This window comes from Phalacrocorax carbo, chromosome 19 (genome assembly GCF_963921805.1).
Source record: "Phalacrocorax carbo chromosome 19, bPhaCar2.1, whole genome shotgun sequence".
NCBI lineage: Eukaryota > Metazoa > Chordata > Aves > Suliformes > Phalacrocoracidae > Phalacrocorax > Phalacrocorax carbo.
Genome location: NC_087531.1, coordinates 2,147,832 through 2,163,492, shown reverse-complemented (window position 1 = coordinate 2,163,492; position 15,661 = coordinate 2,147,832). Strand labels below are relative to the sequence as shown.

The following is a 15,661-nucleotide window of genomic DNA, read 5'->3' as shown; positions in this document are numbered from 1 at the left end:
GTAATGCACTATAAACAGAAAATCGGTGTTTCGTATGAATGTTTTGCTGTGAATAAACAGCACAGGAGAGACATGGACCTGTTGGAGTGGGTCCAGAGGAGGCCACAAAAATGATCAGAGGGATGGAACACGTCTCCTACGAGGGCGGGCTGAGCGAGTCGGGCTGTTCAGCCTGGAGAAGAGAAGGCTGCGGAGAGACCTCACTGCAGCCTTTCAGTACTTAAAGGGGGCTGATAAGAAAGACGGGGACAAACCTTTTAGCAGCACCTGTAGCGACAGGCCTAGGGGTGGTGGTTTTAAACTAAAAGAGGGGAGATTCAGACTAGATATGAGGAAGACATTTTTTTACAATGCCGGTGGTGAAACCCTGGCCCAGGTTGCCCAGAGAGGTGGTCGATGCTCCATCCCTGGAAACATCCAAGGTCAGGCTGGACGGGGCTCTGAGCAGCCTGGTCTGGTGGAAGATGTCCCTGCTCATGGCAGAGGGCTTGGACTAGGTGGCCTCTAAAGGTCCCTTCCAACCCAAACCATTCTGTGATTCTGTGTTTGGACAGAAGATGGTGTATAGTGGATAGGATTAGGGGATGGATAGTTTGGGGACTCCTGATTTCTATAGTTAAGTTGATTTAGGGCGCTCAGAATAATAAAAATTTCTGCATTAGTTTTCCTTTTTTGAGTGGTAACATATTTTATCTCACGAGGATGTGGTAAGAATAAAATTTTGCAGTTTGTGGTTTTCTGGTGAAAGCTGCCTTAATAAATACGGAGAAACTATTGATGACATCCTCTAACCATGCCTGTTGAAATACACGTAGGCAGCTGAATTTGTGGAGGGTAAAAGCTTGAATCTTGCGCAAGAGAAGAAGCGAACGGCTATTTTAGTGTGGTTGCCTTTAGGGAATACAGTGCAGAGGTTTGTAATGTTATGAAGCCCTTAAGATTACTCCAAGCGTCTGGTCTCTTCAAGTTTTTGTCTTTAGTTTCTTGTTAAGGAGGTTCATCATTTCTGTTCATTTTAAGCAAGAATATTTCAGTATTTTTGTGCTTGATGGCCATTACTGATGGTTATTGCATACCCTCTTTTAGTCCTGAAACTAACAGGGTGTTTGAAAGTGAATATTCAAAAATTTCTGAATAACTAGAGGAGGATACGTAAACAAATTGTCCTTGAACTCCAGGATTTTATGTCTCTTTTTCACACACACGCACAAAAATCCAAAGTTGATACCGTCACAGATGACAAATGGTGGCACGCAACGAAATAAAACCATGTATTTGTGTCAGTGATGAACGCTTTCCAGGCTTTCCCGTTTTAAGCTAACGTGCGATGAAATTGCCAAAAGATACTTGTTCGATGTGCCGATGAGGCAAAGCCTGTCTGGTTGTCTCTGGTGAGAGCGTTAGTGTCTGAGAATCTTGGTTCTTTGCATTTACAGCACAACGGAGCTCTGGCAGAAGCCTTTGGAGCAGTTCCTGTCTCTTTGGTAAACAAGTATTTAGGTTTGTGCAAATACGTATTTAGGACTGGTGTACTGTTTGCCCAGGTAGATACGTATTTTAGCACACGTTACACTTTTTCTGGTATGCACAGTATTTATTTGATTCACCGTCCCAGCTCCAAAGGAGTTATGGTCTGTCACATAAATACAGGTTTTGCCATGCATCCCCGTTTGGAACATGCATAATAATTCCTGTACAGACTCCCTGGACGTGCTATGGTCTGTCATGTGATTACCTATGATTTACGGGGGATTAATTTGATGCAGACGATGGTTTATTTGGCACTGTCTTGGCCTGTGATTTAAGCGGTCTCTGAGCATGTGCACTTAGCCTGCATGTTGAGCTCCCATCGGGAAGGGCAGAATGATCACCCAAATGCTGCTTGTCACCAGCGGGCACCCAAACGCGAACTGGCACTAGGCACCACCCCTCACTTTCCCCCTCATCCACCTTGCTTGTTTTTATTTCTTAAACCAATGTTTTGATAAATTAAAGGGACACTGTTGCTTTAGAGCACTGAGCTTTTTCCTTCCTGTCTGTACTTAGCTGCTTTTTTTTTTTTTTTAATGTTTTGTGGAGTTTTGGTTCTGATCTCAAATCCTTGAATGCTTTTCAGGGAAGTAAATCCATCTAGTTCTTCATTCTCCAAATAAAATTGATGCTCAGACCTGTTCCTTTTTTTCTTTTCTAATCACAGTTGTTTACTATATTTAAATATCCCATGCCCTGCAGGGATGGGGTTTTTAATGAAGGTGTGTTGCCTGACGTTTGGTCCAGAGTAAGTTTTGTGGGATGGATGCTGAGAGAAGCCGGAGCTGTTGGAGGTGGTACCCATTTTCTCAAAGGGTTGTCGTCTTTTCTGATTTCCCAAAGCAAGTTAGGGATTCGCTCAGGTTCTTTGTTCCTGGAAAGCCAGAGAACAGCATTGCCCCAAAATCCCTTGCTCTGTGCATTGGAGCCCTGTGCCTGGGGAGCCCTGTGCCCATGTTTATTTGTGCCACCGTTGCACTCAAGGTAGATTTTTGTTGTGGTTTTTTTATATGGAAGTTGTGCCAAAAAAAAAAGGGAAAACTTAAGAAATAACTATTTTTGCATTCAACTTTTTGTCTGTGTACTCAGATGCATTGGCTTCCTTTTAAATTCCAGGTGAGGTCTGCATTCTCTGTGCTTCAGGCTGGCTTCTCCTTTTTTAGTAACCTTGTGGTTGAGACCACTGGCATAGGAAATTGCTTTTCCTGTTGACCTTCCAAGCATGCATGGATTTGCAAATTTTGCTGCCTTTTGGGGTAGAATTGATGTAACGACAGTAGAAGGAAGAGTTTGAGGCTTTTTTTTGTTATTTTGGAATTATGAATAGTCCCAGTTCTGTGTGGTGCCATTTAGGTCGAACTAGATCGTTGTTTAGTGTTTGCAGCAGAGATTAAGTAATTTAAACTAAAGCATGTTGGTCTAAAATACTTTTTAAGGAACTGAAGCAAAACCCCATGATCTTAATGGCTGAGAGTACGGTGAAAAGTCACTGTGCTCTCGTGCTACTTCCGTGTTGACTTAAGCAATATTCTGCTGCATATAAAGTGTTGGCCCTGGAAGGAGAAAATAAACACCACAGCCACTTTGCATCCATTTATATTAACTCAGGTTGTGTGTGCACAGAGGGAGAGGAGGCTAATATTTGCTAAATAGAAGAGTTTAAAATAGTAGAAAGACTCTTTAAGAAGTTATTACAAACAAAACATTAAAAAAAAAAATTAAACTTTTTAGAAATAGTCATTTAAACAGCCAAAGCTGGACACTTTAAAAAAAAAAAAAAAGTAAAAAGAAAAAAAGTTTAATGTGGAAGCCAGATGGTTTCATGGCTTGGCAGACAGGACAGTGCATTTGCCACGTTCAGCACCTGAATGGAGGAGGAAATTTTGGATTTCCAAACAGATGGTGTTGAGGGACTCAGCAAAGCTGTTCACATTGGCAAGGAGTGGAAGGCTGTGTAGCTTTTTTCTCCCCCAGAGACCCATATATCGCTGCTGAAGAACGAGTAGAGGTTGACCATTCGGTCCTTCCTTCCCCACCCCCTGCAGGTATGCACTGAGAAGGGCTTTTGAAAATGTAGGAGAGGTTTTCCATTTTTCGCCTGGGAGTTTGTCTTCCCTGTCTTTTCTCTGCCATCCTCGTTCTCGGAAATCAGTTGCTGACAAGTAAACGCTCTCAAGATATCGTCACCGATAAGATTCAGAGTGGAATCAACCCGCCTCGGTTCGCTGCGCAGCCTGAATGAAATGGAAATCGCTTAAAAAATATTGGATGCTGTAACTTTTTCTAGACAGAGGAGGAAGGAAACTGCTTATCTTTTTCTTTTAATTCTATCAGTGTCTCCCTTAAAATAATTATGCCGAAAGGAGGGGTGAAAGGAAGTTTTGAGAGAACGTGGCGTGTTCTGATGAATGTTAGGCTCACTCTGCATCTTCCTGCATCTCCTGCCCTCGTAGTTTCAGCTCTGGTTGTCAGCATGTTCCTTCTGGATGCATGCTGCATGCTACACCAAGGGAATGTAAACAGCGGTTGTCAGCGGGCTCCCTGCCACACTTGCTTGTGGTGTTTTAGAGATACAAAGGTTGGAGAGCAGTGCTGATTTACGAGAGGGCAGGCCTAGCACGGTCTGCCTCCACTCGTCTCTAATCTCTGTCTGGAAGAGATAGCCCTGGTAATTGCTTTCCATGGCTGTAGCGAAAACGTTGCTGCAGGAAAAATTTACATGGTTACACTTGTCCATATCTTTTTTGAGTTGTATTCCTTTAGAATAATACAGCCTTGCATACAATATGAATAGGTCCTGGCTGCTCGTGCGTGTGTTTTTCTGCTTATAACTTCATGTGTCTCTCTCAGACTCCATTTCAGTCATCAGGATTGGACACGAGCAGAACAACTCGGCATCATGGTCTGGTGGACAGAGTGTATCGTGACAGAAACCGTCTTGGCTCCCCACATCGACGCCCTCTCTCTGTGGATAAACATGGACGACAAATATCCTTTGGTTCATGAGCTCACAGCGAGCACCTCCCTTTTCAATAATATCACAGTCTTCAGTTTTTACGGCTCCCTCCTTCCCCCCCTCCTCACCTGTCAGCAGAGCTGCTTCCCATCTCCGTGCAGTTAATGTCATCTGCTTTTTCTGAACTGTGATCTAGTCTATAAATACCTACTATTCTCAAAAGTAAGCACTTACCTTTCTCTGTTTCCTCAGCTCTAAGTGGGGATAATGACACACATGAAGCTGAGAGGGATGGAGATCCTTTGATGGAGAAAGCAAGGCAATCTTGGTGAAACTGAGTTTCCCTTCAGAACTGAGTAAATCTGAACCAGAGTAATTCTCTGCAGTTCATTGTGCGTTTTATTACCAGTTGATTCATCAGTTTAGCATTTGCCAAGCGCTATTTCTTCTTGCCATTTGTGAAAATGAATTAGCTTGTTATTTCTGACTGGCTTAAAATGTGCCGCCATCAGACTGGCTTGATGGGGCGAAAGGGGCTGTGTGAGTGGGAGAGTGGAGAGCCGACGGCTTCTCGGGGAAGAGCGAGATGCTCAGAAAGGGAGAAGGAGGATGGTTGTCCTGTTGCTCAAACGTTACAGCTATCCAGATAATATTTTGTTTGGAGTGGCCTTTTAAAGTCAGCATGTTCCACACAGGGAGTCCGCTTGCCTTTCTCATGTGAGCTTCGTGGTTCTGACAGGGTAGTTTGAATTATTCCTTAGGAAAAGATTTCAAATAGGCCTTCTGCTTAAGCGAGAAGGTGATGTTCTTCCCCTTAACTGATGGAATCACGTGGACAGCTGTCCGTATGGCACTGTGTATCTGTCGCCTCCATCAGACACAAGCTGGAGAAGGTTAGTGGCTCTGTTGTGCGCGTGTGCGTTAGCGTTTGGGCTGCGTTCTCTGAGACCACAACACTTCCCTGTGCAACAGAGGCCTTTATTTTCCCCACAGCGGTTGGCCATCTGAATTTCCATGACTTCCTGAATTTAGAAATAATTTTCTTCCATTATGCTTATTCTCTCAGGTGACCCGCTTTTAAACCTAGTGTGTCAGCTAACGTGATCTTTTTTAAGGGTCAGTCTTGCCAGGTGTTCCAAGGCACCCCCCAGAGCTGTTGAGCTGTAAAGACTTGGAACTTGTCTCGCTGCGGAGCAGCTGGGTTAGCCTGCCCTTGCAGGCGTTCGAGCGGAAGGGAGGACCGCGTTCCTACCCCTCGTGCTCCTGCCCCTGAGGTGCTGAGTTGCCGACGTGGTGGCCTGCCTTCCCAAGCGAAGGACAGCTCACCGTGGGAGATGTGTTGACTGTGGAGCTTCCCGTCTCCACCGCGTACATGTGTCCTGAACCAGTCATTTTCCCTCCCTGTGAAACAGGGGTGCTTTCTTTTCAAAGACCAGTATGAACGAAGTATGTATAAGCAGCTTTCAACTTAAAAATGGCATTATTTCATCATGCGTAATCTTAAAGCTCGTCAAATTATTTTCTAACGACGGCAACCAGTTTATTCTGTATTCCTCTCAATCCCATTACTGAAACAATTGCTCTTCAAACTTGAACTAATTTGTTCTGCGAATTGATTGTTCACAAGGAAATTGTGCCTGGTATATGCCATGTATAGATTGCGTTTTTTTAATGCAGAGTGTTCAGGTTTTACAGAGTTGGTTACGTTTATCTGAGATCAAGCATTCTTTTATTTAGAGAAACTGACAATAAAAACAGGTTTTTTTGCCTTCCTTTCAGGACAAACTCCGATTCTGCCTTGCACCAGAGTACTATGACTCCAGCTCAGCAAGAATCCTTTTCAGGAGGGTCACAGGACATGCAGCAGAAAAGAGGTAAACAGAGAAGAACAAGAAAGCTATTTATAAAATAGCATGGTACTTCAGATTATATGCACGTGTATTGGTACGCATCTCTGTTTCTGTGAACACGTGTATGCATAACGCTTTCTAGATTCAGTTATGCAGGAATTGGAACAAAGACCACGTTTACTCTTCTGGGTAGTGAAATCCAGAAAAGATTGTACAAAGCTGATAGAACATCTTCCCAAACCCCATTTTCTGTTATTCTAAGACCTTTTCTGATGGGGAAAAGTAATCTGGGCTTGGGGGGCTCTGGTGGTTAGACTACTCTCAGCAGTACTAGAGGTTTGCAGTTTGCAGTAACCTCTAGTCCAGGTAGAGATCACAGACAGTTCGTGGTCCGTGATACAATATCGTAAAGGGGCAAGACTTAATCTAGTTTTTGTTTATGGGATTGAGATCACCAGTGAATATACCCTCAGAGGCAATGCTTACAAACAGCACTCTCTGGTAGTATTTCTGGTTAGGAGCCAGAGCAGCACAGCCCTCCCGCACTAATAATTCTGGTGCCCTCTGCTGGCCCTTGTTCCTGCTGTCAGAAATACATTAAAACCTCTTACATCTGTGTAGAGAAATTCAATCCTGAAACAACCACCCAGAGACAGGTGAACACGCGGCGCTCCGACGCACATGCATCGTAGTGTGGGTCTTTCATGTACTTCTAGAGCTGTAAAACATTAAATAATGATCATCTTAGCAGTGTTGCGTACATATGGATTTATAGCCATCAGCGTGGAAGGCTTCTGTTGATACATCCCTCTGACAGGGCTTTCTTTTGATGTTTCTTTGTCACCCTGCTGCTAGCGTGGTGAAACAGTGATTGCTTTGAACAAACAAATGTGTTGGGAATAGGGAGAAGTAACAGCATTATAGCATTTCTCTGGTCCAGGGGAGATGGTCCGGGTTCTGCCCTACTGGAATTGTTCTACCGGCCACCGGTTCGACGTCGCAGGTGTCCATCGCTTGTGCAAAATGCAAAAGATAGGGAAAGCTAGGTCCCAGGATCCGCTACTCCATTTAGGTCTAAGTAGACTAAATTGGAGGCCAGAATTTTGGTGGTTTGGGGTTTTTTTTGAAGCTGATAATGTCTCCTTGCTTATTAAATACAATTTTAGTCCCTTCTGGTGCTCACTTTTAAAAAATACAACAGTAAAGTGCCGCTGTTTCATATTCATTGCTAATAGGTTACTTAAGAGTTTTCAAATGGTTAAACTTCCAGCCTGGAAATTTCTTACTGAGAAGCTTAATAGTATGATATGATTCCTTTTGTTTTAATTTTTTAGTTTTATTACTGACTGTCCCTGGAATGGAGGAAACCACTTCTGAGGCAGACAAAACCCTCTCTAAGCAAGGATGGGACACTAAAAAGGTAGGAATGTCACGTTTCAAGGCGTAGAGATTTTATTTTCTAAACATATTCAGGTAAATTAATGCTTTAAATATTGTCAACCAAAGAAAAAAAATCTACTTGCAGACATTAGAGATTAAGTGGTGTATTTCGCAAGAAATCACGAAATGTTAGATCAGAAACATTAGATCAGAAAGGCACTTCATGTGTGAATGCATGTTTGATTATATCAGGAGAAACTGTTTACATTTGAGCCTGTTGGGCTAATAAAGCAAAAAAGGTGACCTGTATCTTTTAAGAGCTTCACAGAGCTCTTGTGTAGAAGGATAGCTCTTCTGTAGAAACGTATTAAATAAAACTCCTCAATTGAAATATATCCCAAGCATTAATCTCTAGCAATGTCTTTGCCTTTAAAAATGTCTTCCTTCTGTTTTAGACTGGGTCATCAAGGCCTAAATCATGTGAAGTTCCAGGAATCAAGTAAGTTTTGAGCAGTTCCATTTGGGTTTGTTTTTTAACAGCATTGAGATTTTTAGGAAATAACTTTGTACGTTGAATGTCCTCTTGCTTTTGAGTTTTCCGAAAAGCCCTTAGACAGTGTAACACTGCAAGAGATACAAGCCAGAGCCTTTATGAATGGACCATTGGCTAGTACATCTCTGGTTTATCAGAAATACGATTTATAATTCTGTATAAGGCACCTTCCTTTTCTAAAAAGATTCTACAAAGATCTGTCCAGGGTGAAATTTAAATTGAGACGTGCCTCTCTGTTTTTCTTTTTTCCTCTCTCCCTTATTTAGCATCTTTCCATCAGCTGACCAGGAGAACACTACCACGCTGATTCCTGCTACGCATAACACAGGCGGCTCCCTGCCAGACCTGACGAACATCCATTTCCCTTCCCCTCTCCCAACACCGCTGGATCCCGAGGAATCCACATTCCCAGCCCTGAGTAGCTCCAATAGCACCGGAAATCTTGCTGCCAACCTGACTCACTTGGGCATCAGCACTGCCAGTCAGGGTGAGAGCTCAGCTCTGAGGTGTTTTCACAGATTGTCCATAATCTGTCACTTGCCTTAGAAGAGGGAAGTTGCGTCCCTGAATAGAACTGTTTTGTCTGAGGGGTAATTGCGCTTCGCTGCTGATTGACATCGCTTTGTAAATCAAGGCATTTCTGTAGGAAAAAGTGAGAAAGCTGTATTTAGTTATATGACTTACAAATTGTCTTTCATTTTTCTCTCATGTTCTTGGTGCCCAAATCCGTTATTTTGGTTTTTTTTTTATTTATTTTATGTATAAGACTACAGAAAAGACTAATATCCAAAGCGTGCTTCCCTTGTAATTAAATGTACTTAACCCCAACAGCACTTGTGTTATGGAAATATCTTAAGTAGGTAGGCCTTGTGTTTTCATTCCTCTAGAACGTTGGGGGTTTTTTTTCATGTGAGGATTCTTTTGGAGGGCGAACATTGCTTGCCTGCTAATATTCTCATTCGAGTTATCAGGAATAATGTGTTTTTCTAAGCTTGACTGCTTAAGTTTTGAAAATATCCCAGATATTCAGGCTACATAATATAGCGGGGCTTTGGGAAGCAGTGCCAAGTGTGCACCTCGGTATCCCACAGCTCTTACTACGGTGCTTTGTGTTGCAATTGCCGCCTTCCTGGCAGCGTAGTTTTTGTTGCAAGTTCTTCTCTAGAGCTGTTGCTGTTTGAGCTGTTCAGCCTGGTGAGCGTCAGTTGTGTTTGTTGGGGTCTGTGGGCTTTGGCAATACTGATAATCTTATCTAAAAAAAACCCCACCCAACAAAACCCACAGACAAACATTATTTGCCGTGCCGGCGATTCATGCGGATCACCTGATAATTTGAGGACTTGTTAACGTTACAGGCAAAGAGCCTAAACTGGTGATTGTTAATTTTTTAAATAACCTCACTGGGTTGTACTCGAGACTGGTTGTGAAGGGGGTTGCCTTCTTTTATTGTCAGTGACAGTTGCAGTCAGTTGATTCCCAGAATAGGAATAAGGTGCTGTATCCAAAAATACAAGTGTATTTCCTGTGTTAGGCAGGATTCCCTTACCCACTTCAAAATCCTCTCATATATCGGGAAAAGGAAATAATTCTAATCAGGTTAATGTAGGGTTATGACCGAGAAGTTATATTTAAGAACGAAGCAAGAGGGCAGTTTAACCATTTGAGTACAGAGTAGGTCAGCAGCTTTCAGCATCCTTTAACAAGTTTTCTGGTCCAAAAGGGACTGTGTAAAGCCTCAGAGACGGGCGGCCGCTCACGTGGAGCTTTGGGAGGCTGTGCTGAGCGCGCCGTTGGGTGTCTAAAAAGGGGCAAACTACTTGCATGGACTGAGGCCAGGCTGCGTTGCTAAATTTTTTGCCGTACTCATAATCAGCAAAGTAAACGGTATAAAACCAAACTGGCAGGTACATAATTGCTTTGAAAACGTTTCCTGATCTATCAAAGACCTAAATTAAAAAGGCGTACTCGCTGATGATTTTCCCGCTTTTCTTTGGAGACTCTCCCGTAGTTTAGTCATTGGCATAGTCGGTGTTTGGTGCTTTTTTGTAACTGATTTTTTCCAAACCCTCCTTGCCTCTCCTTATCTTGTAGCTCTTTAGCGGAAGACTTTGGCAGGTTTTGCAGGAGCTCTGTGCGTTGCGCAGGCACGCCCTCAGCGGCCCCAGGAGAAGGTGGGGGAACGGACACCTGTCAGGTTACAGAGGACCGCCAGCAACGGAAGACGATGCGTTTGTGCGTTTGAGTTTGTCGGTCCGCTGGCACGTTCCGTGAGACGGTGTCGGTTTTGCAAACATCGCAGGGGAAGCCAGGCAGTCTTCAGAATCTGCAGGGTTTGAGCCAGTTTGCCTGCTGGCTCCTTGGCAGCCCGGACTTCCTGGCTCCCTGGCAGCCTGCCTGGAAGCCTTGAACATTTGCCAAGTGCCTAGGAGCTCGCAGGCTCTTGTGAATTCCTCCTTTCTGGCAGCTCTAGAAGAACAGCTCGCAAGCTAGATTGTCCTGAAATCGCTTTCCAGGGTGTCTCAGTTCCTCTAGGGTGAGGCAGAAAATAGGAGAGGTTTCAAAACTTCCAGATTTTTGCCTTGAATTTGAACAAAAAATACAGTCCTTGAGTTGTTTATCCCTACCCCCTGCTAGGTCGTGGTTCTTTTGAGCGTGAAAGATATTTCCTGCCTTCCTGTGCACTGCTATGCCATTAAAAATGGAGTACTTCCTGCGTAACCAGTTTTTCACCTGCATTTTCCATTAAATAGGTGTTTGCTTCTCTAATATCGTAAGTGCCCTCTGATTAGTCTTGTTATATGATCTGTTATCTTCTTCCTGAAGTTTGAGCCCTTGCAAATAGAGCAGAATGTGCTTCTCCCGGGTTCAACGCGTGCAGCCTGGGAGGCGTGCGGGGGCTTCTGTAAACTGCCGAAGCTGCTCTGCCTGTTTAAATCTCAGGTCAGACTCTGAACAACCGTGACTGGTTTGGTCTGGGATGAACCACAGGGATCTTCCTCGCATCCTGATGCTCTCCAGCCTGACAAAATTAATTGCGAATTAGCTAACGAGTTTCAGCCTGATTGGCCGAGGTGCATTCAGCACTTTGCTTTAAGTGGTTTGTCCACTTAAGCCATTCATTTTTCATCGTTTAGGTAATTTACCTCTACACAAGTATCAACAAACCATTGCTCTGCTCCCGTTTAAGCCGGTTTGTTCCTTCCCGGCAGGAATGACCACGACGCCAGCCCCTTCCCAGCAGCACCGCCAGCCAGCCGTCAGCCCCCTCTCCTTGAGTGCAGACTCCAGACGACCACAGTCACAGCAGATGTCTCCTACGCTTTCCCCTTTGTCACCAATTACTCAGGTAGGAGCTTACCTGGAGAATTAAAATTTCTCAATCACAGATTAATTATTTTACCTAGGGAGAAGCTGGCTGTAACTTCATCTCTCTTGTTCTGTAATTTTCTTCTTTAAATGGGTTCCTTACTTCAGAGCCTTAAAAAGGGAGGGGTTTGTAGAGGGGACAGATTTCACTTTTTTCCTAGAACCGTGGTAAAAAGCAGCTATTAGGACACTTTTCTGTAACAGGATTGTCCCAAAGTTAGTTGTGAAATTCGAAAGACATTAATTAAGGAAAGATGCTCGATTAGCTTTTTAAATGGATTTCACGAGCGTGACTCTGCGACTGACTTAGGTTATCAGTTTCTGACCTGGACATTCAGCTGGGCTTTTAAAGCATTTGTTTACTGAACACGGGAGGTGGTATTAGGTCTTTTGCAACATGTTCTTGACTGTTTCTGAACCTTTAGGGTAACGTTTTTTAAACACACAATGAGATTGACTTAGTACAGTTCTCTTGGCGTGAAACTTGATGTGCTTGGAAATGAAGGGGAATTACTGCCAGCATGGATGATTCTGATTCTTCTTTTTAAGGCCGTGGCTATGGATGCATTGTCTCTGGAGCAGCAGCTTCCCCCATACCCATTTTTTACCCAGACAACTTCCCAGCAACAGCAGCAGACCCAGGTGGCAAGTACCCTGCCTCAGAACACTCCTTTAATGCAGACCTCTGGTTTACAGCGAGGAACACAGCTCCCCCCGCTCTCCGTCACGGTACCTTCTACCATCCCACAGTCACCTCCGGGTAGCCAGACCCAGCCGTCGATGGGAATAGACATCAACTCGGTAAGCTTGGGCACAGCTGGACATGGTAGAGCTCTCATTTGGAAAACCTAGTAGCACCCGGCCTGGTGTCAGGGCTCAGGCCGGACAGCCCTCGCTATAAGTGTACTTTTAGGCAGAGTCTGACATAGACTTAGAATGGTTGTGGTTGAATCCACATTTAAAGGTTTTACAGAGGAAAATTTGCTTTTAATGTACGCTTAGGGTGGCCGTAGTTGATAAAAGGGTGTCCCTTACGACTCCGTGTTTGATTAGACCAGCTTAAGTATATTATATCGGGATTTATTTCATACCTCGCTGCTGGCGTTGCATGGATATATTTTCAGGCTGTTAAATGTGATGCGCCCCCACACATCGTATGTCACAAAGCGTGCTGTAGGCTGGAGGAGTTAACAGAACTTTGATAAAGAAACCTGCTAACAAGCGTTTTCCAAAAGTTGGAAAGAACCAGGTATTTTCTAATACCTTCTGTGTTTAGAACCCTTTCCTTTGAAGGAATTTTAGTGTGTTAATTATTACCTTCAAAAACCCAATCCGTGGCCGCCTTCAGGTGCCCAGAAGAAATGGAGCGTAGACACACACACACAGAGCAATGATTTATGGACAGGTTTCTTTTATTGCTTGTCTTAACATGGCCTGTTACGAAATGTTGGGTCTCTCTGCATATGAAAATCCAAAATGCAGAGCAAGGCGAGGGTTATGGGCTCTCGAGGGAAGAGTTTCACAGCTCGTCCTCTGCTCCCTCTGCCCTGCTCTGTAGAATCCTGGTTGTCCGACCTGTTGTGTCCTGGCGGTGTTGTAGTGACAGTTAACTGGTTTGAGAATGAGAAAAAATCGTTGTCTTTTGATCTCCTGGATTTCATTTGTGGGTGAAATTTTTAACAGTTGGTGCTGCTAAGCGCTTCTTGAAAGAAGCTGCTTCCCTTTCAGGGTTGGAAGGGGAAGAGGAAGGACAAGCCCAGCAGGGGAAAGGATACTGACCCACACAGAACGTGTCTGAATGTTTTGATTCTAATAGTTGTGGAGCTACCAGCACAGATGATTCTGACTTTCATTCTTTGCTTTCTGTGTTGCTTTCCTCATCCTAAACTTCTTTATGACCTTAACTTTTAGGGTGCCGTGCTAATCTTTCAAAGCAACCAAAATAACTCATAAATAAACCTAAATTTAAAGCTAGTTTATCAAAAAGCCGCTGAGCTGCGTTACAGCCTCACTGACAACTTTTTATGCAGTTTTTGTAAAGCGGTGTTGAGATGAATTTCGCTGTAGTTTGGGTGCCTGGTTAAAGTGAGTAGGTAGCAATGCATAGCAAAAAGGGCTAAGACGTATTTCCTTGAGATGTACAGAATTCGGTGTCAGAAGGCATTGGTAGTACAACGTTCTCCCACACTGCAAAGCTATGTGATTAAATTACTCCTTTCCTTAAAACTACTGGATTGCAGGTTTTCCTCCATCATCTGCTAATGTCTAAAGGAAGTACGATGAGATGAGCTGTACCTACTGTTTACATTCATTAGCGGAACATTCTATTTAAATGCTATTAAGGTTATTAATTTGTGCAAATCCCGGGGAAATCTTTGCAAATGTGTTCTCAAGACGACTGAGAACAATTTAAGTGTAACTAATGTAAACCTGCAAAATGTAGTGTGAATTCCTGGACAATCTCTGTTCCGTGTCCTGGGGTCAAGCGCAGCTTTGAGAAGGGTCCCAGTCTGCACGGTCATACACTTCGATCTTGATAACGCACCCCGGCTACTTAAGACTAGGCAGAGTAATACAGGAGGGATTTCCAGGGCAGTGTAAACACAGGTTAAGAATGTGTGGGTATGGCAGCTGAACTGAGGGGAAAGAATGCCATTATTCTCGAGTTATTCCCAGCTTTCAACACTTCCTTTCCCTAAATTTCCCAAAATCGTTGGCTGACCAGAGTTTTTTTTGTTTAATTGAACGTAACTGAGGAAAGTGAGAAAATATCGCCACGGTTTTGCTTGTACAGCAGCACTGCCCTGCTCTCAGCCATTCGGTCAGACAAGGCCGTGCCACGCTGATACCTTAACTCTCTCCTTTTTGCGGCGTTGTTCACACTAATCGTGTCTTCGTACGTAGCCAAGAATTGCTGAAGAGGATGGTTTCTCCCAGCTTCCTCGAGCTGTGTACGCCAGAAGTTTATAATTTTCCAGCCTTCCATCAATGCCATGGTCTTTAATTCTGTGTTGTTCTGTAGGCTTCACTCCAGCAGTACCGCAGTAATGCTGGATCCCCAGCCAACCAGTCTCCCACCTCTCCTGTCTCCAATCAAGGCTTCTCTCCTGGCAGCTCCCCTCAAGTAAGGGACTCTGTGCTTCCACAGGCCTTGCTTCTTGTGTTTGTTTTGAGTTGAGTCTCTCCATTACTGACCCATAGTTGTCTCACTGTACTTGTATGTGCCTCATGCATTACTGATGTCTCATCTTGTTCGCAGTTTCATTCAGTTCCAGAGTTTTTCAATAGCTGGTGAATTGCCTTTTTATTGATCAAAGCTACTGTTTGAACGCTATTAAAACTACTCAGTTATTTCTTCGGGGCGAACCGTGGACAGAACCTCCGCGTAGACCCCTTTCAATCAGCGATATCGTGTGGGAGCTGACGGAGACGGCTGGGAGGGCAGGGGAGAGAGAGAGAGGGAAGCACATGTGCCTCCTGCAGCAGGGTAACTCCCCTGGCACTAAATACCCTCGTGTGGCCAAACGCATTTACACAGGACCCCTTTTTTATGCGGTGACATGCACTTTGAAAGAAAACGCTCTTAAAATGAGCAACTGTATCTTGTGGCTTGCAAGTAATGGGTTAATAAACACGCTTTCTTGCATGCTAGCTGGTTTTTCTTCCCGTGTATGTATATACTCATACATCCACATGTCCCATATGCAGTTCATGGCTTGGTGTGTGTGTAATCCTACGAAGGGGAATTTTTATCTGCCAGCAGCCAGACAGTTAAAAACGAGGCAGTCTTTGGGGGTGCCACTAATGTAAGGGAGGGAGCGCATTTTCAGTACAGAAATAATCTGACGCTGCTAAAACAGCTCCATATGGCTGCCCTTTTCCTAAATCCCACCTGTAGAAACGAGGTGCAGGACGTTCTTCCAGAGCATCACAACAGAGTCTGAAAATACATTTTCTGTTTCATCGTTTAACGTTTAAGGCTGTAAGGAGGATCCTATCTAAATAAGTGCTGCCCCTTCATGGTTC

At 44.0% G+C, this 15,661-nt stretch overlaps 1 protein-coding gene across 5 annotated transcripts in view; it reads left to right on the top strand.

Annotated features, from left to right (window-relative positions):
- The window catches only part of CRTC1 (CREB regulated transcription coactivator 1), a 48,619-nt gene that overhangs the window by 21,202 nt on the left and 11,756 nt on the right, over positions 1–15,661 (top strand). For 2 of the 5 annotated variants that reach the window (XM_064469802.1, XM_064469800.1), the window contains exons 3-12: positions 1,437–1,484; positions 4,381–4,518; positions 5,318–5,379; positions 6,266–6,360; positions 7,671–7,756; positions 8,172–8,215; positions 8,536–8,756; positions 11,479–11,615; positions 12,185–12,436; positions 14,658–14,759. In XM_064469802.1, the coding sequence (XP_064325872.1) occupies positions 1,437–1,484; positions 4,381–4,518; positions 5,318–5,379; positions 6,266–6,360; positions 7,671–7,756; positions 8,172–8,215; positions 8,536–8,756; positions 11,479–11,615; positions 12,185–12,436; positions 14,658–14,759 (1,185 nt within the window). The remainder of the gene's footprint in view (positions 1–1,436; positions 1,485–4,380; positions 4,519–5,317; positions 5,380–6,265; positions 6,361–7,670; positions 7,757–8,171; positions 8,216–8,535; positions 8,757–11,478; positions 11,616–12,184; positions 12,437–14,657; positions 14,760–15,661) is intronic. The other 3 variants (XM_064469804.1, XM_064469803.1, XM_064469801.1) reach the window with 2 other exon arrangements.